This window comes from Marmota monax, unplaced genomic scaffold (genome assembly GCF_021218885.2).
Source record: "Marmota monax isolate L192 unplaced genomic scaffold, Marmota_monax_Labrador192_F-V1.1 WCK01_AAM20220418_F8-fsc00010, whole genome shotgun sequence".
Classification (NCBI taxonomy): Eukaryota; Metazoa; Chordata; class Mammalia; order Rodentia; family Sciuridae; genus Marmota; species Marmota monax.
Genome location: NW_026692321.1, coordinates 27,548,547 through 27,573,447, shown reverse-complemented (window position 1 = coordinate 27,573,447; position 24,901 = coordinate 27,548,547). Strand labels below are relative to the sequence as shown.

The 24,901-nt window shown below is 44.1% G+C and overlaps 1 protein-coding gene across 2 annotated transcripts in view; it reads right to left on the bottom strand.

Moving 5' to 3' along the window:
- Positions 1 to 2,225: 2,225 nt before the first annotated feature.
- Vit (vitrin) overlaps positions 2,226 to 24,901 on the bottom strand; it is a 113,081-nt gene continuing 90,405 nt past the window's right edge. For both annotated transcript variants that reach the window (XM_046441708.2, XM_046441709.2), the window contains 4 exons: positions 12,353 to 12,456; positions 8,723 to 8,949; positions 5,337 to 5,850; positions 2,226 to 2,821 (listed from right to left, as the gene is read on the bottom strand). In XM_046441708.2, the coding sequence (XP_046297664.1) occupies positions 2,643 to 2,821; positions 5,337 to 5,850; positions 8,723 to 8,949; positions 12,353 to 12,456 (1,024 nt within the window). In that variant the 3' untranslated portion in view covers positions 2,226 to 2,642. The remainder of the gene's footprint in view (positions 2,822 to 5,336; positions 5,851 to 8,722; positions 8,950 to 12,352; positions 12,457 to 24,901) is intronic.

Below are 24,901 nucleotides of genomic sequence, written 5' to 3'. Positions count from 1 at the left end.
GCTTAATCTGTCTGAGCAAGTCAGAGAAGGGTCCACAGAGGCAGTACCATTTGCACTGAGACTTGGAGAATGAGTAGGAGTTTATCAAGATGATAGGAGAGCCTGCTGTGTACCGGAAACTACAGGGACCGTGGACTAGAGATTAAAATCACCCTTAAGTGAGACACAGTGTCTGTGCAGGCAATCAGGGCAAATCAGGGGGAGAGTGGAGTTTACCCTGGACATGTCACAGTCTCTGTTCACTTTGTACATTTAACGTACCCTAAGGATGTATATTTTAAATTGTCAAACTTTCTAGAGAACTCCCTGGGCAGCCCCTTTGGTTATTTTCCATGCCACCCCTTTAAGAAGCAAAGTGGGTGAGAGTACAGACCCTGGAGAGAGATTGCCTGTGCGAACTTTTCAGATCTTCCTTGTGCCAACTCTATGACCTCGAGCAAGTTCCTTGACCTCTCCAGGCCTCAGATGTATGATCTATAAAATGTGAATAAGAAGAGTTTCTCAGCAAATCGTAGGGGTGAGTTAGCACGTGTGAAGCCTTAGAACAGTGCCCAACCTGTGGCAAACACTTACTTCATAATTACAGTTTTATTTCTTATGAGGTCGTTTGCAGTTGCCCTTCATGCATTTGGTGCATAAGCCCATGACGATGATGTGACTTTAATTCTTCATTGTGGTTTCCTGCCGGGCTATGAATTCCTCAAAGGCATTGGTTGAATAAATACCTTTTTCCAAAGCAATTGATTTCGTGCTTTCAGTTTTTATATTTATATACTGTAAGCTAAGGGGAAATCTTCTCTTAGTATTTTGACTAGAAAACAACATGGTTCTTTGGAAATTCTTCCTTGAGGCTGAAACATCCTTGGACACAGGAAGATTTCTATAAACCCACGCAGGCCCTTGAGGAGGCTGCCGGGAAAGTTATCTTATGAAGGTGCTGTCCTGTTCAAAAGGATTAAAAAGCCCAAGAAAACAAGAAATATCTGGACCTTGTCATTTTGGCCAGAAATTTTTAGCCGAGCCTTATCACAAAACTTTGAGACTTGCAGGCATGGTGGCACACACCTACCTGTGATCCCAGTGACTTGGGAGGCTGAGGCAGGAGGATCACCAAGTTCCAGGACAGCTTTGGCAACTAAGTGATTTAAACTAAGTGATTTAAACTTTGGAAACTAAGTGATTTAAAAATAAAAAGGGCTAGGGATGTGACTCAGTAGTAAAAGATCCCTGGGTTCAGTCTCCAATACCCCAAGCAAACATTGAGCCTTAGTAAAAAAAAAAAAAAAAAAAAAAAAGCTTTTTTTCCAAAGACCCTAATTCCTGAGAAAAATCAAGTCTAGTGGAGTTTTAGACATCACATATACCCAGACACTGAGTGAGCCCTTTTTGGTATTCTTTTGAATGTCTCCCCATTGTACATGTATCTCACATCTTGACAGATATGTTCTTGGCAGAACATGGAAGTAAAAAGGAAAGTTGAACCAGATTTCTCCCAGCTTATTGTAATGCAAAAACATCAATAATAACATCTAGCTCTCAGCCCTCTGTGGTGGCGCATGCCTATAATACCAGCAGCTCCGGAGGCTGAGGCAGGAGGACCTTGAGTTCAAAGCCAGCCTCAGCAAAAGCGAGGCACTAAGCAACTCAGTGAGACCCTGTCTGTAAATAAAATACAAAATAGGACTGGGGATGTGGCTCAGTGGTTGAGTGCCCCTGGGTTTAATCTCTGGTACAAAAAAAAAAAATTTAAAATTTAGCTATCATTGAAAAATTCAAGACAAATGCTAAACTAGATGGATCCCTTAGGACAACAAGCATGGAAACTTGTAGGAAATGACTGTAACACTGATCCCTCAGAGGTAGTGCAGTGGTTCTCAATCCTAGCAACCTTTAAGAGTCACTGGGGAGCTGTTAAAATATGCCAATACTTGGATTCCAGTTCTTCCCAGAGACTTGGATTTCACTGGTATTAAGATGGAACCTGAGAATCGGGATTTGGGTAGCACCACTTTCAAGCAAGATCTACTTGTTCCTCAAGGGCCAGTGTTCCAAAAGCTGCGTGATGCAGGCATTCAGTGATTCAGACAACAGGAACAGCAGGGACCCTACCACATTCTCCATACCATTGGATATGTTGTTACCTTGGGCTGGAAGAGTGGAGGGTGGCCCCCACCACAGACCTCCCACCCCATGACATGTGACACAGTGAGAAAGAGCGCATGTGATCCTTTTAAACATTTAATTAAGCAACTCCTACACTGTCATGACAAAATGAAACTTGTTGAGGGTTACAGAGTTCTATGAGAAATAAAAATAAAAAATTCTCACAAAAGCTCCATTTAAGCCTGTCAATAAGTGCTGCACTCTCTTCTGAACATGGATTTTGAAAACAACTGTCAAAATGTAAATCCTCAGCACCCTAAAACTGACGTATCATTTTGATTCAATCTGTAAGTCGATGATCATATTTCCAGTGCCAAATTTTGACATATGAGAATTGCAGTGGCAAAGAACAGAAATGCATCTTGTTTGCCCAAGCCCTCCCCAAGACTCGCCACCCTGTGGGTGCCCCCAGAAAGCACAGGGATGGTCCAAAGAGCCAGTTAGTAGGGCAGCATTTGCTATGCTTTGCTGCTCTGAATTCAGTTCCGCGGCTGTGCATTGAACTCTGTACAAATGTTCTGGATGATCCTGGGGACGGATTTGTGCAGGTTGTCAAACTCATCCACAAAGAAGGAGTGGTCTCTGGCAGGGTGAGTGGCAATGATCTCCAGTTCGTCCTGTGCAGCCCACGCAACCCCTATTGCATAGGTGATCACACCTGTGGGGACAAAGATCAGGTGAAACAAATGCCCCTAAGAAAAAGTGTTGCTAATGAATCTTTGCTTTTCTGCTGCTCTGTCAGCACAACCAAACCCCAAATCAGAAATGTGCCAAAAATTTAAACTTTGGAAACTAAGTGATTTAAAAAAAAAACAAAAAACTCCCATGGAACTCTAGGTTCTAGAATTAAGAATAGGTATGGCCATTCATTCATTCAAGAAATACTTTTGAACATCCACTTCAGAGAGGAGGTAACAATCTTTAGTGGGGAAAGTGGGGAAACTGCCTGCTGTGATAGTTCTTGATTTGGTTGGGGGCAGCTGGATATCAGGTACTTGACCTTATTCTACAAAATCCTATTCCTATACCACCTTCAGGATAACCAGGGTGGATGCACAGGACGGCCAGGAAACAGAGGGCAGAACCTGGGGTGGTCTTCCTGCCCAGGCACCTGCCCTGCAGCCCCCTTTCTGCCAGTGGCCCATCTCATCTTCTAGGTGTCCTGTCCTGCTTATTAGGAGCTGTCAGTGTTTCACATAGCTCTGGTCTAATATGCTTCCAGTTGTCCATCATGCTGCATATAAGCTGCCAGCCCCTTTTCTCACCTCTCCAGCTTCTTTTCTCTGAATACTGTCTTGATTAGGGGAAGCCAGCCTTGGGTTTTAAAATGGTGACCAAGTGGCCATGGGAACTGAGCTTAGACTGAGCAAGCCCATATTTCTGCTCAAAGAAAGAAAGAAAGAATATCCCCCGATAAAGACTAGAGAGCAGTATGCAACTTTTCAGATCCTTGAGACCACCCCTGCACAGAACCTTCTACTGTCAATTCTGACAGATGGTCATTAACTCTGGACTTGGATTATCCTAGGAACACAATGCTCATTGCATTTTTAGATGAATCATAGTGTTTGGCTGAGCAGGAACCCGCCTCCATGTAATTTGTATCTATTGGTCCCAGTTCTTTAAAGCTTCCCAGAATATGATCCTCTGAGAGCTCCCATTTCCAACAGTCTTCTCATTCCCTCACTTCCTGGGTGAGGCCCAAAGAAAGTACCTAGAGAAATAAGTGAGGGTGGGACTGAACGTGAGCTTGGACAGATGTGCTAGAAAAAGCCCTGGGCTGATGAGCCAAGAGCTGGCCCATCTGCCACTCACTCTGGGATTTGGAGCAGGTAGCTTATGACCCTTGACCAACTCTGCTGACGTGACACCAAGGGAATTTGTGACCACTGGCACAAAGAACATCACCATCTCACCATTGTGAAGGTGCCCGAGACTCTGCAAAAGGCAAGTCCCTGAGAAGACTTTGCCTGAATGCATTGTCTAGATACTTTGGTTTCTGGAAGCCAGCACCACCCGTTCATTAAGAATTGTCTTAGGAAGGATTTAAAGCAGCTCTCAAGAATACAAAAAATCCTGAAAAAATAACCCATATTAAAAGTATACACAGAAAAAGGAAAAATAATTGACCACTGCATTGAGTGAGTTTTGTACCCTAGCACTTAGAGGTCTCCAGTTCCACTGACTACTCGATTCAGTTTTATCATTATTATTGTTACTATTTTTCTTTTTTTTTTTAGTTGTAGATGGCTACAATACTTTTTATTTATTTATTTTTATGTGGTGCTAAGGATCAAACCCAATGCCTCACACTTGTTAGGCAAGCGCTCTACCACTGAGCCACAACCCCAGCCCATTTATTATTACGATTATTATTATTATCATTTTGGGTTTCTTCAGGCTGTTATATTTTCATGCTATTTTATGGCACTTTTGAGAACAGTTTTATATATTTTTTAATTAATTCATAAATGTGACTTATTTTCTAAACACTAAAGTACTTTGTTCATTTTGTGTGTTTTTTTTAAATAATTATTTCTTAATTTTAGGTGGACACAATATTTTTACTTCATTTTTTTTTTTATGTAGTGCTGAGGATCGAACCCAGTGCCCCACGCGAGCACACTACCACTTGAGCCACATCCCCAGCCCTCATTTTTTGTGTTTTTGAGCCTTCTCTCAACAACTTAGAAATTTTTATATGGAAATATCTCTTTTAAATATTCTGAATCAAAATTTCTTTGGGTTCCCCCCCCAAACCCTCAATACCTAATTTACAATCATAGTACGACTTCCTTAAAGAACTCTATTAGTCTTTAAAAGGTACTAAAGACAAATTGGTGTCTTCAACACAGCTAGGGATTTTTCTTTCATAGAAAGTGACAAATAGAATTCCCTTTTAGTGTCTCAAGCCCTGGTGGGAAAAGTCTCAGGATGTAGGAGGTCAAGGAAAGGGTCCCTGTTTTCAAAGACACTGGGGGAGCCTCTGGCTGCCCTTCCTCCTTCCCTCTTTGCTACTCAGACACCTGCAATCTTTGCTCCTCTAATGGTTTTGAACATTTTGTCACAGACAAAACCAATGCACAGAAAAGCAGAGCCTTCCTTGCCCTCCAAGGACAGCCTCTCCCAGCCCTAAGAAGCCTCAGCAGCTGGCTGAACCAGGTTCCCCCTACCCTTCTGATGGGCGGCCATGGCTGGTATCCGCACGTCGTCGTAGGACCTGCCGTCGGTGATGAGGATCATCAGCTTCCTCTTGTTGGGCTTGGACTTCTTGAAGAGCTGCTCCAGGGCATAGTGGATGGCAGCACCAGTGCTGGTGCCACCACTCCAGTACCCCACCCTCTTGATGGCGTTGAGGATGTCGGGCTTGGTGCTGTACTTGTCAAACCCAAACTCCAGCCGTTGCTCATAGGTGTACTGCACGGCCCCGATACGTGTGTCTGTGTCTGAAATCTCAAACGCCTTGCTGATGTTGGCCACAAACTGCAGGACCGTGCGGAAGTTGCCTGTCCCCACGCTGCTGGAGCCGTCAATGACAAAGCCAATGTCGGCTGAGTTTAAGCAGGTCTTGCTGCAGGCCAGGCGGTCGGTATCACAGACCCGCTTTATCAGGGGCTGCATGGTCTTGGAGAGGCCCAACCAGCTCTGCACGTTGAACGAGTAGAAGCCATTGGTTCTGCACACAGCCTGGAGGACAGAGGGGAGGGACACTCACCAGGTCAGGGGTCAAGTCCCCCAACCTGGCACCCTTACCTTGGGCCTCCAGTTGGGTGAAGAAGCAAACAAGACTCCTGTTTGCTATGCTAGTCCTTGTTGATGGCTCTCTCCCTTTCTGTTCCCCTGTCTGGGCACTTGCTGAGGCAAAGACCTCTCTAGTAATCTCTGAACTCACTCCTGTCTCCGCGGCTGCCAGTGCCTCAGTGGGAAGCCCTTGTGCTAGGCGAATGCACAGGGAGATGTAAGTCACTGATTTCTGCTTCAGATTTATGCCTCTTCAGCTCAATTCATTTGTACTGGCAGCCAGCCATGACTGGCATTGGTGGGCACCAACGCATGAGAGAATTAAAGAAAGCTTTTGTTCTCCTGGGGAAAACAGAGCATACCTAAGAAGTGACTGAGGAATGTTTCCAGAGCAGCCTGTACCCAGTGGGAAGGGGCCCCAGAGTTGCTGAGTAGCCACATGGGTCAGGGTCATACTAGGTGCTCTTGGAGAGATTCTCTCATTCAATCCTCACCTCACCCTACAAGGGGAACGATGACCCCCCATTGTTAGAAAACAAACTGAGGGTCCACTACAAGGGACATTCCTGAGTTCCCCAAACTAGACTGCCTAGCTGTCTGCCTTCAAAACCCAAGCTCTGCCCTCCAGACAACCTTGCCTCTAGGCAAACGAATATTTATTTACTTGTGCCCAAGCTTGTTCCAGAAAAAATTCAAGTCAGCTACAAATAAACATTGAGCAAACTTGTTGGTGTGTTCCTGGAAGTGACAGGGCTAGTGTTCCTAAGGTAGGGCATTTCTTCCTGTCCCTTCCTTTGCGGGTCACAGAGCATGTCTGACCTCATGACTATGGATGAATCTGTACAATTAAAAAATTATTTTGAAACAAGTAATGACTTAATCCTTCCCAGGAAATACATCTTTTTCTTGATTTGTAAAAACCTAAAGCAGGTTACAAAACTTTCCATGGACGAGGCGGCACAAGAGGCTGAGTGCTGGTAGGAAGCTGATCCTATGGAGGAAGAGGATCCCTATCGGACAGCTTGTGTGAGATTCCAGCAGCAGAGAGTGGTGGTGCTGGCCAGGGACAGGTGGTCATTGGCTGGAGCACAGGGCCTGTGTGGTGTCACAGCAGCAGGGCCAGGAAGTGGGGTTGGGACCATGCTTTAGAAGGCTTCAAGAAAACATGAGGGACAGTGAAGGATTTGGAGCAAGAGCCCCGTAGTTGGAAGAACTCTTTATAAGCATGAGTTGGGCTTCACTGTGAAATCTCTACAAGGGAGACCCGGGAGAAAGGCAGGCAGGATGTTAAATACTGACTTGAAGTAGGGAGATGTCACTGGGCAAGAGAAAGAACAGAGAGATGAGGGATGCAGTTTGGGAGCTGATGAGGAATTCTGGGATGGACGGGGCTGTTCATGCAAAGTCCCAAGAAGGAGACAGTTTGGGTGGGAAAGATGATGATGAACTTGGCTTGCTGTGTGTAGGACTTCAGGTTCTGACAGGGCTTCCGAAAAGGGAAAGGTCACCAGGTGTGATGGCACATGCCTATAATCACAATGACTTGGGAGGCTGAGGCAGGAGCAACAGCAAGAGACTGTCTAAAAATAAAAAGGGCTGGGATGTAGCTCAGTGGTAGAGCACCCCAGGGCTCAATCCTTAGTATGGGGGTGCCGGCAGAGTCTTTCATCTGGACAGAGAAGACTCAAGAGATGAAGACTGATGCTGTGGCCCTGGGGAGACTGGAGGGAGAGAATCTTGTGAGAGAAGATGGAGGAACAGGGTCTAAGTCCTGAAAAGGTCCATGTTCAGGGTACATAATGGAAAAAAAAAAAAAGAGCAAGTGAAATAACAGCTGCACAGGGCCGGGAAGTCAAGGAAGAGAATTTCATGGAGCAAGTAGAGGTCAGCAGCCTGCTATGCTGCAGGAGGCCCAGCCCTATCAGCTCCAAAAACATATAATAATAAAGTTGGAGGAGCATCAAGGACAAGATTTTGCCCGACATGGTGGCACAGGCCTGAGATCCCAGCAACTCCGGAGACTGAGGCAGGGATCCCAAGTTCAAGGCCAGCTTCTGCAACTTAGCAAGATCCTGTCTCAAATAAAAATAAGTAAATAAATAAATGAAAAGATCTTTTTTTTTTTCGTACCCCAGTACGAAAAAATAAAAAAAAAAAACCAAAGACAAGCTGTCCAAGCTGGCTGGCTCTGTTCCTCCCTCCCTCCATTCTTTCTTCTCTCCTTCTCTGTCCTTCAGTTGAAGCTTTGCCTTTGAAGGAAGGTTTATGTAGACAGCCACTGGAAAACACCAAAAGTGGTTTAGTAGACTGGGAACAGGAGGCCTACTATCCCATCTGTCCTGCCTCATCTCTGGCCAGACATCTCCGCAGAACCCAGAAGTAGCATTGGAAACACGACCTGCCTGAAATGTCGCAACACCTCCCTTCTCTTGTTTATCAGATGGATTAATTTGTAGCATGTTTGTGTGAAAGTACGTGTGTATGTGTGTGTGTGTGTGTGTACACACATGTGCAAGCTCATGTATTTGTATGAAGCTGCCTGGTTGAGGTCCCTGATGCTGTGGGAGGAGCAAGGAAGAGCCTCCACATGAGACCTCTGGGACACTGCTCCTGCCTTCTGTTCCCAAGCTGCTGGCCTTAGGGTGGGTGTGGGACTTTTCTTTGAGAGGGTAATTTGAGGTTCCCTCACTGGAGACACTTCTACCTAGATGTGAGCTTCACACACATTTGAAAGCCCAAGAAAACAATCTTCCTGGAATTTCAGCTTTTCAGAGTACAGGGGAGCTTGACTGTGGGTGAGTCTCTGGCAATTACAAACCTTGTTGGCAAAGTTGGGCTCCGTCACATACTGCTTCTCATTTTCCGCAGCAGCTTCCACAGTGATGAAGAAAATGTTGATTCCTGATTCTCTTGCAAGCCTTGAAGCCTCCTCCACTTTGTCTGTGGGCCAACCATCCACCATCACTACGGCCACATTGGGAGCACCACCTCTGTTTCCATTGGCTTTGGAAAAGAAGGTCTTGGTCACAAAGGAGATGGCCCGGCCTGGAAGAAAAAGAGACTCATGCTTGAAGGGATCATGCCAGTGATAAATTCAGGAACAGATCACAGCAGTACAAAGAGGTCCAGAAAAACACACTCATTCCCTCCCAGTTTGACTGTTCTATTTTTTGAACCGCTTTAGTTGTGGGTGTACAGTTTAGTGGCACTGGGGCACATTCACAATGCCATGCAGTCATCACATCGTTCCCTTAGTTTCATTTTAAGCCTTTAATTTCTAATTGCTTCCTGCTTTGAAAAAAGTCATAGGGACCAGCAAGTAGCAGGGAAAGACTTTCATAAAAATAAAGGGCCTCTTATCTGCCTGGGTACTAGACTCACTCTAAGTCTCTAAGCTGCCCCACGTTGTGTCCTAGAGCACAGGCTCGGAGGAGTTGAACTGGAGTGACAGTAGCCTTCTCTGGGCTTCCTAAAGCCTGGGCGAGCCCAGTGTTCCAGGAGCTGCTGGGCCTGCAGGGCTGTATTCTGTGGTCAGCGGTCTTTCCTCCAGTTCCAAGCCAGGGGCCCAAGTCTGGCTGTCCAGGGAAGAGCTATACCCACCAGGAACTGAGAGACTGTGTTCTAGCCCTGGCTGTGCCAACCACTGGCTGTGTGGCCCTGGGTGGTCCCTAATAGTCTCTGGGTCTAGACTTCCAGGCCAGTGATCTGCTTCAGCTGAGTGCAACAATCATGGGGCTTTGTGAAACCTCGAGATGCCTTTCTCCCGTGTACAGGGTCTCAGGACATTTTCAGAGTCAACTAGATGACAAACTATCCTACTTTTCCAGCAATTTCCCAGTCTCAGTGCTAAAAGCCCAGGTTCCCCTGGGCAAATTGGGATGACAAGTCTCCCTTGCTGGGTTGTGTGGAACCATGTGTGTGTGTATGTGTGTGTGAGAGAGATGTGTGTGTATACCCATGCATCTCTGAAATTATACACAGGATCTTGTGTATGAGTACTATCTGGGTAGCAAGGCCATACATATTCTTTTTGGAGATTCTCAAATGAGTCCCTAATAACAGCTAACAACCACCTTCTTTAGGTGAATATTATTACACTCAATGCTTCTCTGGTTTGGGCAGTATAATATTACCTGTCAAATGAAAGCATCAAATGGTTACATACAAAGTCCTGGAGAAGTGTCTTAGTGAACCTATGTGAACTGTCTGCACAGAACCTGGTTGCTAAGGGAAACCGCTGGCTGCTGAAAACTGCTTCCATGGCCAAGGGATAATTTCCATCAAGTCCCACAGCACCTAGTAGTCCTTTCTGGCTTAATATTAGGTACCATAAGGGAGCCAAAAGATCACTTTGACCCCACCTAATCTTGAGTCTAGTTGAGCCCACAGTGAACCAGTGCTTGATGCACATTCCATCCACCTTGCAGTGGATTTTTATTGTTGTTGATTTCTTTTCTTTTCTTTTCTTTCTCTTCCTCCTCCTCCTCCTCCTCCTCCTCCTCCTCCTCCTCCTCCTCCTCCTCCTTCTTCTTCTTCTTCTTTTGGTACTAGGGATTGAACTCAGGGGCACTTAACCACTGAGTCATATCCTGAGCCATTTTTTAAAAAAAATATTTAGAGACAGGTTCTCACTGAATTGCTTAGGGCTTTGCTAAATTGCTGAGACTGGCTTTGAACTTGCAATCCTCCTGCCTCAGCCTCCAGAGCTGCTGGATTACAGGCGTGCGCCACTGTGCGTGGCTTGTAGTGGGTCTTGAAACCAGATGCTGGATGTCTGAAAACTACATTGTCCATACTCTCTTGCATCTAGATTTTCAGCTCTGTTTTACTTTCACAAATCGATGCATTTACATGAGATCTAGAAGATGACAGCAGGCAGGGGCTGAACTTTTCTTTCAGCAGTTTCTGCTGATCAGAATCTGTAGAGTATTTGACTTCTCTTGGAGCACCACTGACAGACATGTTTGTGTTGGTTGCTAGCTTCAATGGTGTTAGGAGAGAGGGTGCAGGATTGCCCTTTTGTGGGTAAGAATGGGTCAGGGAGGACTTGGTTCTGGAGTTTGGCAGCTGTAGAAGAAGGTTTCTGATCGTGGGCTTCCTGCTGAAGCAGGTTCCTGAAGAGGCTGTGGTGGCAGAATTCAGAAAGTTGTTTCTAGAACTTGGAAGAGGTAGCAGCTCCCTTGGAAGCCCCGTTTCCAAAAGAAGCTCCCAGAGTCAGCTTCTTCAGTCCTTTCTATAATTCTCATAGTGTTTCATGCTCTGAAATAAGTCACTTTATACCTGAACCAGCTGGTTGGATTCTGTCCTCTGAAACCAAACCCTAAACCAGAGGCAGAGTTCAAACCTGTCCTACACTGACAAAGGTATACTGATTAGGTTCGAACACCTTTCTGACCTCCTCAGGGAAGTTAGTTGTCTTCTGAAGTTTTTCTCCAGTAAAATTTTGCTAATGGAAGGATTCAGTGGAGAACAAGTCAGAAATCAACTTTATCATGTTTGTAACGAAGATGCTTTGGAATTTGGGGCATGGAGAGTAGCAGCTTGGTCAGTGTTTATTTAACGTTGTTCAAAAGTGAAAGGCTCTGCATCTGCTCGATTCTTATGTTTGATGGCTACAAAATGTTCTCTGAGGGTTGGGGGAGGGAAATAATTAATCAGATTTACTGTAACTCCCTCAAGGATAAGATAGTTCTACACCCTGCACGTAGCTTCTCCATGCCAAGCAAATGTGGCCCACATCTCCAGTCTTTTGGAGTTTGATGGTATGAACAGGTTCCCTGAGAAGCATGTAATCATCCCCCCTTGTGTCCCCCCAAAGTCAGGCTACCATTTATACATTAATTACACACTGGCATGGGTTCTTTGACAGTCTGAGCACGGTTAGTGTGAAAATGTAAAGCTGTTGTTTCCTAATGCCCCGTCACCTCTGGGTGAAATGATAAAATGGAGTTTCTGAACCTGCTCCAGTGAGGGTTAGATCTTGAACTTCTGGTTCCCCCTCCAAAGGCTCAGACATCACAAAAGATTCATCTTGAAATAGAGGACAAGACTCTGTTTGCAAAGTCATTGCTGCAACCGTAGCTGATTGGAACAAGACTCCCAAGGAGCACTGAGCTGCTTCCTGATGGAATTGATGGTGGAATTTAATGTTCAGTCTTGGCAACTTGGAGGCCAACCAGGAAATAGTCACAACAGCAGTCCTGCTTGTCCTGAAGAATGTTGGCATCCCGAGGAACCAAGCAAGCTGGAACTAGATGGCAGATATGTTTTGACAACTCTTGCCACCTGAATTCATTATAATACTTTAGAAAAGATACAGATGTTACATGAGTCATTTCTTGATGGATTCTTTTTTTTTTCCCTCCTTCAATATAGAATGTTAGAAGACAACCACGTAGAAAGAGAACCATGGCAACAAGATAGAATTATCTGAAGCGGGGTCACATACCTACATTAGAAAGCCCTCCTCTCTGGGTAATTTTCTCAATAGCTGTCTTCAGGTCTCGAGAATTCATGTGAGTTTTGAGGTTAAACTGGGTAGCAGGGTTGTCACTGAAGAGGTAGAACAAAAAAATAAAAATTAGCTCAAAAGTTATTACTGTCAAGAAAGGTAGAAATAACAGGTAATTCTTTTACATACAAAGAGAAGCTGCTTCAAAGCCTTAAACTGTGGTTCATAAAATGTTCCACTGTGGGCAGAGTGATGGGAAGACAGGAGACCGGGATCCTTCACAGGGCATGGAGACAGACAGGCTATTTCAGAACTGTGACCCACTGTATGGGTGTGCAATCCATGTAGTCAGATGGGGGTTGGTTTACTGCTTTGCTACCACCATCTTGGGATTCTTAACAATTTTGGAAAGGAGACCTGCATATTATGAGGCTATTTTGGGCTATAGGTTACTAAGTCCTCAAGTGGGGGCATGGAGACTTTTTTTTTTTTTACTTTGATGGTACTGGGGATTGAACTCAGGGCCTCCTGCATGCTAGGCAAGAGCTTTACCACTGAGCTACGCTCCCAACCTGGGAGGAGACTTTCAAAGCATCTTTTCCAAGATCCCCAGAAGTAGATCAATGAGAAGATGCTTTGGGCAGCAGCTTCAAATGGGAACCCCAAGGTGGCTGACAGTGGATCCCTATTGAGTTCTTGGGGATCCAGATAGATCCTGGTGACTGGTTCCCTGGTGACTGCATTGTCTAAGAGAGAGGAGACATTCTCTGCTTCTTTCTCACCCTTCCTTCTTCCCTCTTTTCTAATCTTCTTAGGTATCTCAAGATGATCTGAGTTATTTCCTAAGCTGTGCTAATCAAAATGGCAGGTGATGTAAAGCTGGGGTGGGGAGATAGGAAACCACTTTCAGGGAAGACAGGAAATTTAAAACAAGTTCAACCAAGGTAGGGCCTTGGGGCAACTCCCCACCAGATGAGAACTAAGTCCCGTGGTGAGGATTAAATGAAAACAAGTAAAAACAGCAAAGCAATCAGGAAATGGGGAATTTTGGACCTCTGAACTGAGCATCAAGTGTCCTTATCTGAGGATGTAGTCATACACTTACACTCTTATAAAGCAATCCAGTGATGGCTGGAGGCTCAAACCTTTCTCTTTTTTTAATATTTATTTTTTAGTTGTAGTTGGACACAATACCTTTATTCTATTTAATTATTTTTGTGTGGTGCTGAGGATCGAACCCAGGGCCTTGCACATATTAGGCGAGCACTCTACCACTGAGCCATAACCCCAGCCCTCAAACAATTTCTTTATAGTAACAAAACCCAGACTAATGCACTCCCATTGTTTGGCTTCATATTTTGGCTTTCAAAGCCTCCATGATTTGGTTCTAACTTATGGTGATACTCCTCTCTCTTTTTCTCTCTCTCCCCTCTTCTTCTTTTCCAGGATATCCTATATTCTAGTCAAAATGCCAAATGAACTGCTCACTCTTTCCTGTGGTCTATAACACAACGTCTTGGTACTTTGTTTTTGTTTTGTTTCGTGGTACTGGGGATGGCACCTATGGGGGCTTTTTGCCACTGAGGCTGGCTTTGAACTTGCAATCCTCCTGCTTCAGCCTCCCGAGTGGCTGAGATTACAGACATGCATCATTACACCCAGCAAGTCTTGTTATTCCTTGTGGTCATGTTTTTCAGTCACCACAAGCACTGGCTTGTAGGGGACAGTGACGTGTTCCCTAAAGGAAACATAGGGATCCGTTCCTGTGTACCTCTGGTCATAGCAGTATCATCAACAGATCAACCCATTACCTATTTTACATGTGTTTGTCTTTGAAGATACCGAAAGTTAATATTTCTTAGAAATTAATGATATCTAATTTTTTTTAATAATACAACATTAACTGAGAAGGGTTTAATAGTTTTCCTGACCTTGGATAATGTGACTCTAAATGTCTTTGGCTTTCAGCCTCATAACAGTGCTGTCCATTAGGCTTTGGTGATTCGATTTTTAATCAGTTGTCACCTCATGAATTCCTGAGTTTGGTCTCTTTTCCATCTTTTCCACAGCTTCGCCACACACGGTAGATGTTACTTAAGCACAGCATACTCATATACCAATCAGCAAATCTCCTCTCCTATTGCTGAATGTACCAGATTACCAATTAACACTGAGCTCACAACCAATGGCGCTACACCTCATGCCTGAGAGAAGCTCATCTAACTTTTGTGATTCTCTCTGGAAGCCACAGCACAGCCTTCTTGCACTCACAACGCTAGATGCCATTTCAACACTACATCTGACGGGCATAAGCCACTGTGTCCGGCTTGAGGGGCATTTTAAATAGTAAAGGCATGAAAGCAAAACCCCAAAATGCAAAAAAAAAAATATGGCACAATATGAAGTGGAGTGAGGAAAGGAAGGAAGGCTTTGACCTTGTTTGACCACGGCTGGAAATAGGTGAGGCAGGTGACTCAAAATTTTCCCACCTTTGCATACGTGTAGAAAAGACTGTGACAGTGCCTCAACTTACAAATTTGGTTCAAGGTGAATTTCAGTGAGTGTATCCATTGGCAAATAAGTGGATGCCCAAGTCCTGGAGAGAGACTGTAACCTACTTGAGAACAGGTGCTCCTCCTGGCTTCTGATCCCTAGTGTTTAACACGCAAGGCATAATAGGTTAGTGTGGAACACATAAGTGAAAGGGAGCTCCAATGTCCTCTCCCTGTCTCTGGGGGCTGGGGGACGGGGTGGTGGGTAACCAGGGATTGAACAAAGGTGTGCTTTACCACTGACCCACAGCCCCAAGATCCTTTTTTATATTTTATTTAGAGACAGGGTCTTGCTGAGTTGCTTAGAGCCTTGCTATTGCTGAGGCTGGCTTTGAACTTGCAATCCTCCTGCCTCAGCCTCCTGAGCTGCTGGGATTAAAGGTGTGCTCTACCTCGGTGGGCTCAAATGTCCTCTTTTAGCTCATCAGAAGTGCAACTGAACACTCTGCCTCCAAGCTCCATACTGATCACTCTTTCCTTTGATTACATCATGGATGTAGACAAACCCATCCTTAGAAGTATATAGTTGAGCTATTCATAACCTAATAAATAGGTGCTTTAATTTCATTTAATGCCATTCGCTCTAAAAATGCCCCCCTGCAAGACCATAAAGTCCTAAAGAACAGAATCTCTATCACATTTACTCATTTATTTTAGTGGATTGAAAAGTTGGATCATGAGCTGGGATTGTGGATTGTTTGATCCTCAGCACCACATAAAAATAAATAAGTGAAATAAAGGCATTGTGTCCAACTAAAACTAAAAAATAAATATTAAAAAAAAAGAAAAGTTGGATCAGGGGACCTCTGAAATCCTTTCCAATTACTAAATTGATGATCATTGCTATTATTAGGGGCAAAACTATGGAGCTTATTCACCAAGAGTCTTAACGGGCAGAGGTAATCAAACCAGTTAGATAAATATTATATCAATATTCCCTGCAAACAGCATAGTGCTCAGTACACGGCAAACATTTAATAAATCTTTGTAAAAGTGCACTCTAATTAATCACAGGAATGAATGATGAATTGTTCATTTGTAGACTGTGGCAGCTCTCAGGACCACAGCACATGAATACATGGGTTTATGTGTCCTTCAGAATGTGAATGTGGTGGTCTGTCCTTTTAGCATAGTGTCTTTTCAGATGGAGACAGCTATAAGTTGGGAATGGTTTCTCTCCTAGAAGGTCATGTGCTGGAGGCTTGGTCTCCAGTGTGGCGTTGCTGAGGTGGTAGAATCTTTAAGAGATGGGGCCTGATAGAAAGTAATAGGTCGTCGGGGTACCACCCTCCTAAGGTATTAGCACCAGTCTGTGGGACTGGACTGGTTTCCTGTGGGAATGGGTTGTTATAAGGAATCCATTCTGGTTTCTCCACTGAATTCTTCTATATGTCTTTTCCATGCATTTCTGCCATTCTCACCTGAGCCTTTGCCATTTTGATACCATGAAATCCTCATCTGAGCTGAGCAGAAGCTGCTGCCATGCTCTCTAACCTCCACTTCAAGCTAAATAAAGCTCTTTTCTCTCTAGAGTACCCAGCCTTATGCATTTTGTCATAGCAACCAAAGATAGAATAAGACAGAAACTACTTTAAAAGTTCAAAGAGGAATACCACAATTTTATGTAAGCAATCTTTGAATTTTATTACAAGTTCTCATGAAAGGAAAACACATTTCCCTCTAGACAATATTTAAAGATTTCCTCTAAAAACATGTGAAGAAAATAAACAGGTTTATAGCTCAAAGAGAAAATGGAAAATTGTCCTATGTTTGGAAGAAGAACTGGGGTTAATGAAGAGAAGTTAAAGGGAGCCAGAAGTTGGCCATGGACAGAAAGGGACAATTTGTGCAATAAAAAATGGCAACCTGGTGCAAAGTGCAGTGGCACATGCCTGTAATCCCAGCAGCTCAGGAGGCTGAGGCAGGAGGATTGTGAGTTCAAAACCAGCCTCAGTAACAGTGAGGTGCTATGCAACTCAGTGAGACCCTGTCTCTAAATAAATACAAAATAGGGCTGGGGATATGGCTCAATGGTTGAGTGCCCCTGGAATGCAATCTCTTGTACCCCCCTCCCCAGAAAAAGAAGAAATGGCTACCTGGCAAGGGCTTAAGAAGAACAAACGTCAGAGGTGGGCCCAGGTATTTCCTTAGGAGGTCTTAGGGACGGGGGCAGAGAAGTGGGTGAGATCATCAGTGTTTCCAAACCTTCCTGATGACAGCACTCACCAGGGGCACTTGGAAAACTATAGAGGGTTCCAGGCCTTTCTTGGAAGAATTTCAGTGGGGCCTGGGAATTTTTGAATGAATCCTGGTGATTCTTATATCAGGGAAGTTCAGAAATTCTGGATTCTAAAGAACTTCTGAGGCCCTGTCAGTCCTAATGCTGTCATTTTGTCAAAGTCCCAGGGTCTACTGATTTGCCCTGTAACACTTTCAGTCATATGCAGTGACCTTGCAAAAGAAATTTATAGCAATACAGAAATATTAAGTAATCCTATTTCCTCCAGCAAGAATCTTTCAAAACTGTTTCCTCCAATAAAGGCTTACCTTAACGTTACACATCAAATAATATTTAGCCATTTAATTAAAAAATATTTTCTAGTTGTAGGTGGACACAATATCTTTATTTATTTATTTTTATGTGGTGCTGAGGATTGAACCCAGTGCCTCACACATGCTAGGCAAGCGCTCTACCACTGAGCCACAAGCCCAGCCCTTAATTTTTATTACTAGCTAAACTGTGGTGATTTATTGACTTTGTCAATGGGGTAAGCATGCCTGTGAGATCAGGAAGATGTTCCAGGGGACATTCCAGTGGCTAAGAGTGGGTGTAGACTTGTCCCTTGAGGGCATTACCTGGCTCTGATTGAAAATGATTCTGCCCCCATCACACAGCTGTGAGCTTTCTGGAGCAGCTGTGACCAGCCTGGGTACAGGGGCCTGGGCCAGCCTGCTCTGGGACTTTGAAAACTAGTACTCATGAATGGACACTGACATTCTGCACATTTCCTAGCATGAAGGAGGGGGAGCCGGGTCTTACAATTATGTTTAATTTTTAGATGAGGGGTTTTGCAAAATAGTGGTAATATTTCCACCCATTATACCAAAAAGAACCGAAAATTAACCCGCATTAACCTCTTCCTGCTGGAGGAGATGTGAACATGTAATCTGTTGTTCTCAGAGTCCCTCCTGAACCAATTGGCTCGCCAGCTGCTAATCTGCAACCGCATAACAGGGCTTCCCCAGGCAAGTGCTGGAATGTGTTAGCAACAGAGCTTCCCAAGATCAGATGAGCATCAGATCACCTGGGGATCTTGTTAAAATGTAGATTTTGCTGCTGTAGGGCCACAGTGAGGTCTGAGGTTGTGTATTTCTAACAACCTCCCAGATGATACTGTGAGTCACACTTTGAGTAGCAATGTCTTAGTGGATGCTTTAAGAATTAGAAAATCAGCAGTGGGACTGCCAGTAATATGAGGAAGGGAGGAGGATACAATATGAAGTCTAGAGAAGGCAAGAGAAAGACAGGGAGGAAGGGGATGGAGCTCCTGCAACCGTTAGGTCAACTGGGGGCAGGGGAGAGGAATCAGGATCATGGGATTCATCAGAAGACAGCCCAGGTCTGTGGGAGTATTCGTGCCTTCACTCCATGGTTACACAATAGAATCATTTGGGGACTCTTAAGAATAATGACGCCTAAGTTCCACATGCAGAAATTCCGGTGTTATTGATCTGAAGTTTGATTTGGGCATTGGGATTTTTAAGAGCATCTCAGGTGGTTCTAATGGGCATCCGGATAGCCATCTATTCCTCAAGGGGGAGAATGATCTCAGGGGGATGCTGGATAAGCCCAGAAAATGTGTAATGGGAATTCAAGGGGAATTGCTGGTGGAAGTCAAGTGCAGTCATTTTGATGTACCTCCAGAGAACTGTATGGGAAGGAATTGAAATGCCCAAGATTTTTGTTGTATTTGCAGATCAGTGGGCTCTGAGACTCTGCTTTCCTGAGGAGTATACTTTCTCAGGCTTGCCTGCCTATCTAGAAAAGAGGAAAGAAATGGCCAGGCAGGGTCTTTGCAAGGGTCAAAAGGCCCTGGGGAGTCAACCCAAGTAGATGGCAGGTAGCTTTGGGGGGATCCTGTTCTGCAAAAGGCAGTGTTGGCTGAGAGGGCAAAAGAGCAGTAGGGCAGAGTTAAATAAGAAAGTTAAGTACCAACTTCTGGGCCTCATTCCCTTGCTTGATTCTGGTTTCATAGGTCTGGCCCAGTCGTTAGCATTTTTAAAATGTTCCCTAGGAAGTCAAGATCCAGGCAGTCCCTTCCTGCTCAGAAGCCCACAGGGTGGTGGTGATGATAGTACAACACTGTCTATCACATCCCAGCTGCATCCTGTACCTCAGCCCCTCCCACTCATTCCTGTGCTGCAGACTCAAGGAATTTGCCAGCTGTATTAGTTTCTTATTGCTGCTGTAACAAATGACCATAAATTTAGGAGATTAAATAACATGCATTTGTGAGTTCTGAAGTTCAGTGGGGATGTCCATTGGCTAAATTCAAGGTGTTGGCAGGGCTCTGTTGCTTTCTGAAGGTTTGTGGGAGAATTTGTTTCCTTTTGCCATCTTCTTAAGGTTGCTTGATCCCTTGCCCACAGCCCCTTCCTCCATCTTCAAAGCCATCAGTGTCGCATCTCCCCCTGATTGATAATAGCTGGGGAAGTTCTCCACTTTCAAGGATAGGTGATTAGATTGGATAATCACTCCATCTCCGAATCTCTACCTTTAATCACATTGGCAAAGACCCTTCTTTCACAGGTTCCAAGGATTTGGACATGGACACTCAGTATTGTTATTCTGTCAGACACTCCAGGGTTGAACTCTTACTTCTTTCTTCCACTCTGACTGTCCTGCCCTGGGCAGCTCAGCTGGCCTGGGCATGCTTGCTTTTTCCAGCAGGAGGGGATGCTCAGCTCAGTGCACGGCTGTGAGTTTTCATTCTGAGGCTGGGGTTGCTGAGAAGTGAGAAGACATGTGCAGCCCAAGTCAGAGACACTCACTAAAACAGATGGCAACTGTTCTAGACCCATGAGCAAAGAATTCAACTTCATTTTTAAATGAAGAAAAACCAACATTTTGCTTTTTTCCAAAGCTGTTTTCCGATTTTGACATCCGAGGTTTGGTAATGAAATTCAAAAGAACATGTACAATTCTCTTCCATTTATATTGAAATTGGAGCCTAAAGTGAAAGCACATCAAAAGTCTAGAGGACATTTAGCATCTGTGGATCTAGGCTATAGCTAAAGCACAAGCTGTGTGGCTGCATTCGTTCTGGTTGCTAGAGTTCACCTAATAGCTACTTGGTCTAGCTGTTCTTCCACTTAGCCTTTTAGCTTTCCTGTTGGTATTGAAATTGCAAGCCTGTTGGTTGTATAATTTTAACTTTGAATGCACATGCAAGACAGGGATTTGATCCTTGGCTTGCTGTTCAAGCCCAGTGTCTCAGTATGGTGAAAAGCATCAATTATCAGAAACTTTCCTGGCAAATGAGCAACATCTTCCCTCTGAAGTCAATTTTGTTTGACATTTTGGGGATTAACCCAGGATTGACATTTGCACTCTTCCCATGGTGGTGTATTTAGCTGGTGTTCTTGGGAACATCATCTCTAAGTGTATATCATATGCTTCCTGCCTCTCTCACTGGAGGTGTGTGATAATTTTAGTGGAAAGGCTTTGGGTGCTGACAGGTTGATGCAATGGTAAGTTATGAGTCTCTGCAAGTGGGGAATACAGGAGAAGGAGTATTCTAATGCCATAGTGGTTAGACCCTCCCTGGGCCTGGACCAGAGGTAGGAAGTCAGCTAGTACAAGGTGAGGTATTGGAGGAGGAGAAAGCAAGAGCCGGGCAGAGGATACTGTTCTGCGGAAGAAGGAATGGAGTGGACAAGCAGAGAGCCCAGTGAGATGTCTGGAGAGGAGGGATGGAATGATCAGGGACTTGTCAGACCTCTGAATGTTCTTCACCATAAATCTCCCTGCACCTTGGTTGCCTAGAGTGGTTTTCTGTTCCTTGCACCCAAGGGATCTTTAAGTAGGGTATCTGAGGAATCGGGATATGTTTGTATTTTGAAAATCAGACCATTTTTATACATCTTGGATTGTATTTCTTATTTAATTTTTGTTTCCTGTTAATGTTTAGTATGAGCCTTTTAAATTCTAAATTTAAGTCTTTGGAATTCAGAATTTAAGTCTGAATTCTGACTAAGCTCTCCTAAGAAACAGGAAGGGAAGGAGGCCTGTAGGGGAGCTGAGTGGAGCAGCAGTAGTGGTATTGGCTGTGAGAAGCCTGAGAAGAGAGAAATTCCGAGTTACCAGGCTCTCCTCAGGCCCCTGTCAACTTCATCATCTTTCAAGTGCTTGTCCTTGATGGGTGGTCACTTCTTTGTAGGGCCTCATGTCCTCATCCTCTCATGAAGAGGCAAAACCAGGAGTTCTCTGAGACCTCCAGGCTTTGTGACTTCAAGACATGGGGGTGATTCCAAGTTAGAGTGAAGAGGTTGTGCTGGTTGATTTTGGTTGACCACTTGACTGGACTGAGCACACTTCTGGGTTTGTATGCGAGGGTGTCTCTAGGCATGATTGGCATGTGGGCCAGCAAACTGAGTGGGGAAGACCCACCCTGAACCTAGGCAGCACCATCCCATAGGCTGGTGGTCCAGATATAATGAAAAAGCAGAAGGGAGAAGAGTGAATGTGCCCACTTGACCCATCTTGAGCAGGCTCTCTCTATATATCTATATCTATATCTGTATCTGTATCTGTATCTGTATCTATCTATCTATCTACATCTATATCTATATCTATATCTATATCTATATCTATATCTATATCTATATATATATATATTTTTTTTTGCTTCTGCTGTTGCCCATGGACATCAGACTCCTGATTCTTTAGCCTTTCAATATGGACTCTTGTCAGCAACTCTTCAAGGACATTTTTGGCCTCAGACAGGGGCTGCATTACTGACATCATCCCACATACCCCTGCTTTCATGTTCTGAGGTTTACAGATTCTTGGACTGAGCAGCTACTGGTTTCCCTGTCTCCCCAGCCCACAGATGGCCCCTGTGAGGACTATTCTGCCTCTGATGGTACTCATCTATTAAATGCCCTCTTTATAACTATGATATTCTATTGGCTCTGTTTGGAGAAACCTCCCCGGAGGACAATAGAATCGTGTGAGAACCCAAAAGACCATGAGAGGAATCAGATTCCCAACCAGCCAAGCTTTTCCTTTTTGAGGAACACAGACCCCAGTTCTGCACCTGCCTCTAACCCTTTCCTGCTCTTCTCCCTTCTTCTACACGTACGAACACATTTCATGAAAAAAGGATTGAAGGGAGCTGCCTAGGTGAGAAAGACGGGCACCTGAAATAAAAAGCGATTTCAGCTGGATAAACACGTCTCCCCTTCAGCCTCATCTTCAGCCTCATGGGCTGCCCTCTGATCTACTTAGTGTCTCACATTGCACAGTTGGATGTGTAACCTCAGCACAACTCCACCGTTTCATCATGGATCATCCTGCTTCATCGGGACCCCAAGACTGGAAGGGAGGAGGAAGCAGCTCACCAGCCCAACATTCATTTGCTGGATGTCTTCTGCATACAAAGCCAGTTGCTGAATTGCAGGAAGCCAGAACCGGCAGAGCTCTAATAAATCATCTCCCGACTGCCGGACTTAGAGGCAGCGGCATTTACATGGAGAGGTTAAGTGACTCGCTTAGGGTCACACAACAGAGCCAAGGCCAGAACCCAGGTCTCCCGTCAGCAGTTCATTGTGCTTTCTTCTCCATACCATTACCAAGGCAAGGTGAAGATGATGGATTAGTTCATGTGAGCGTGAAAGGGAGGAAAACACACACATTTCCCTTATGTGCTTTAAATTAATAAGGACCCTGGATGGAAAAAAAAAATGCAGATCGCAAGGAATGTTTAGCAAGTGAAACTGGAAAGCATGAAAGTCAATTCTTTCTTGCAAATGGTAATTGTGTTAGGAAAAGCAGAAGAAAATTTAGGGGGGATGTCTTAGTCTTTGAGTTGCTATATGGAATACTACAGGCTAGGTAATTTATTAAGAAAAGTTCCTACAGTTCTGGAGGCTGAGAAGTTCAAACTTGACAAGCCCACATCTGGCTAGAGCCTTTGTGCTGTATCATCCCATGGTGGAAGGCGGAAGGGTAAGAAAGTTCAAGAGAGCAAGGGCAAGAGTAAGGGGGGACCCAACAAACTTGCTTCTGTAACAACCCCACCCTTTTGATAATTAATTGGTTCTGTGGATAATGCATTAATCCATTCCTACTCACCTCTTAAAAGTCACACCTCCTAGTGCTGCTGCATTGGGGATTAAGTTTCCCACACATGAACTGGGGGCACATTCAAATCACAGCAGGGGAGAAGGAAACTTCTGGTTTTCCTTCTCTGCCATGTTTGCTCTTTAATTCACATTCTCATTTGCACACAACATTCTCCTTATGCTATTTTTCTTTTCCTTGACATATTCAGCACCTTATTTTCATACCATACTATAAATCTTGCGATATACAAGCTTTTAAAGCAACAATTTTTAATGCAAGATAACACATGAAGCTTTGAACCTCCCAAGAAGAATTGACTAGGGACATCTGTCGTTAAAATACTTACATTATCTCCCTATGGAAAAGCCTGATATCTATTTTCTATCTTAAAATGTAATACTGAGATGAAAATAGTTTGGCATTTTGAAAACAAGAAAACAACATCAACAACAAAAATACCCTTCCCCCAAACCCTTCTTTTCTTATTTCAAGTCAAGAGCCTCAAGATAGATCATTTGACATCAAGAGGTAGCATTTGCAGCAATTAGTTATTTTTAGATAATTGACTACATATTAATGCCAGTTAACTAATTTTTCCTGATAGGAACAGAAGATAGAACTAAATGTGCTATTGAAATTTAATTCTAAAAATATAAACCTTGTAGTTTTTCTTTGAAAGCACTTTTGTTTATTTTTCTTGATAGCCTGAAAATAGATATCCTAATGTCTTTGATACACATCTTCATTTAAAATGTTTTCCAGAAACCTCTGAAGGGTCTGGGGTCCCTTTGGGTGCTGTGAGGTATGGAAGCTTTTACTTTTCAGGCCTGAAGAAGCTGTGGCTAGAGCTTTGGGGCAAGAAGCATCAAAGCCTTTGTTAGTTTCCACTTCCAAGGGCTAAACTGCAGATCCGGGTGTGGGGGTGGGAGTAGGGGGAAGGTCACCATGTGGTGCCCAAAGGTCCTTTGTGGAAGGCATGATAATTATCTTGCTCTCAATAACTGCTCATCAAATGACTGCCTATTTGAAATGTGAATCTTGGATTGATGCATGTTCTCTCCCTTGATTGTTCATGATCTGTCAATATCTGTATATCTGTTTTAGGGTGAAACCTCTTCATATTTAAATTAAGGTTCATTTATTATCCTAAACAACAGAAAAGAAGGTTGAGTTTGGAATGATAATATGACTCCTTAATTTCTAAGTAAAATAATAAAGCAGATTGGGGACAGTCACCTCCATGATCAGTTGAGTGATGGGGCCATAGCTCTCCACTCTTGTCCTTCCCCATTGCCTGGTGAGCTTTTCTGGTATCAGTGCAGAGCCCCAGGGTGATATGGAGAAAAGAGAAAGCGCAACCAGAAGCACCTGCCCTCTAGGTCTTACCTACAGGTGGATAGACTGTAGCTCAGGGTGCAGCCCCTCAAACAAATTTCCAATTGTTAAGGTTAAAAGAAGACTTAACCTTCCTCATCTACAGAAGAACAGAGAGGCAAAGGCTAGCCAAAGGCCACATGAGTTTGTTAGAGGCTGAGACTTGTACTGAGCTCTCCTTTTCCAAATAAATATTCTATGAATCATGAGTGCAAATGCTATTTACTCACAAACGTTTATTAGCCTCTCCTTCCCTTCAGGAAAGCTAAGATT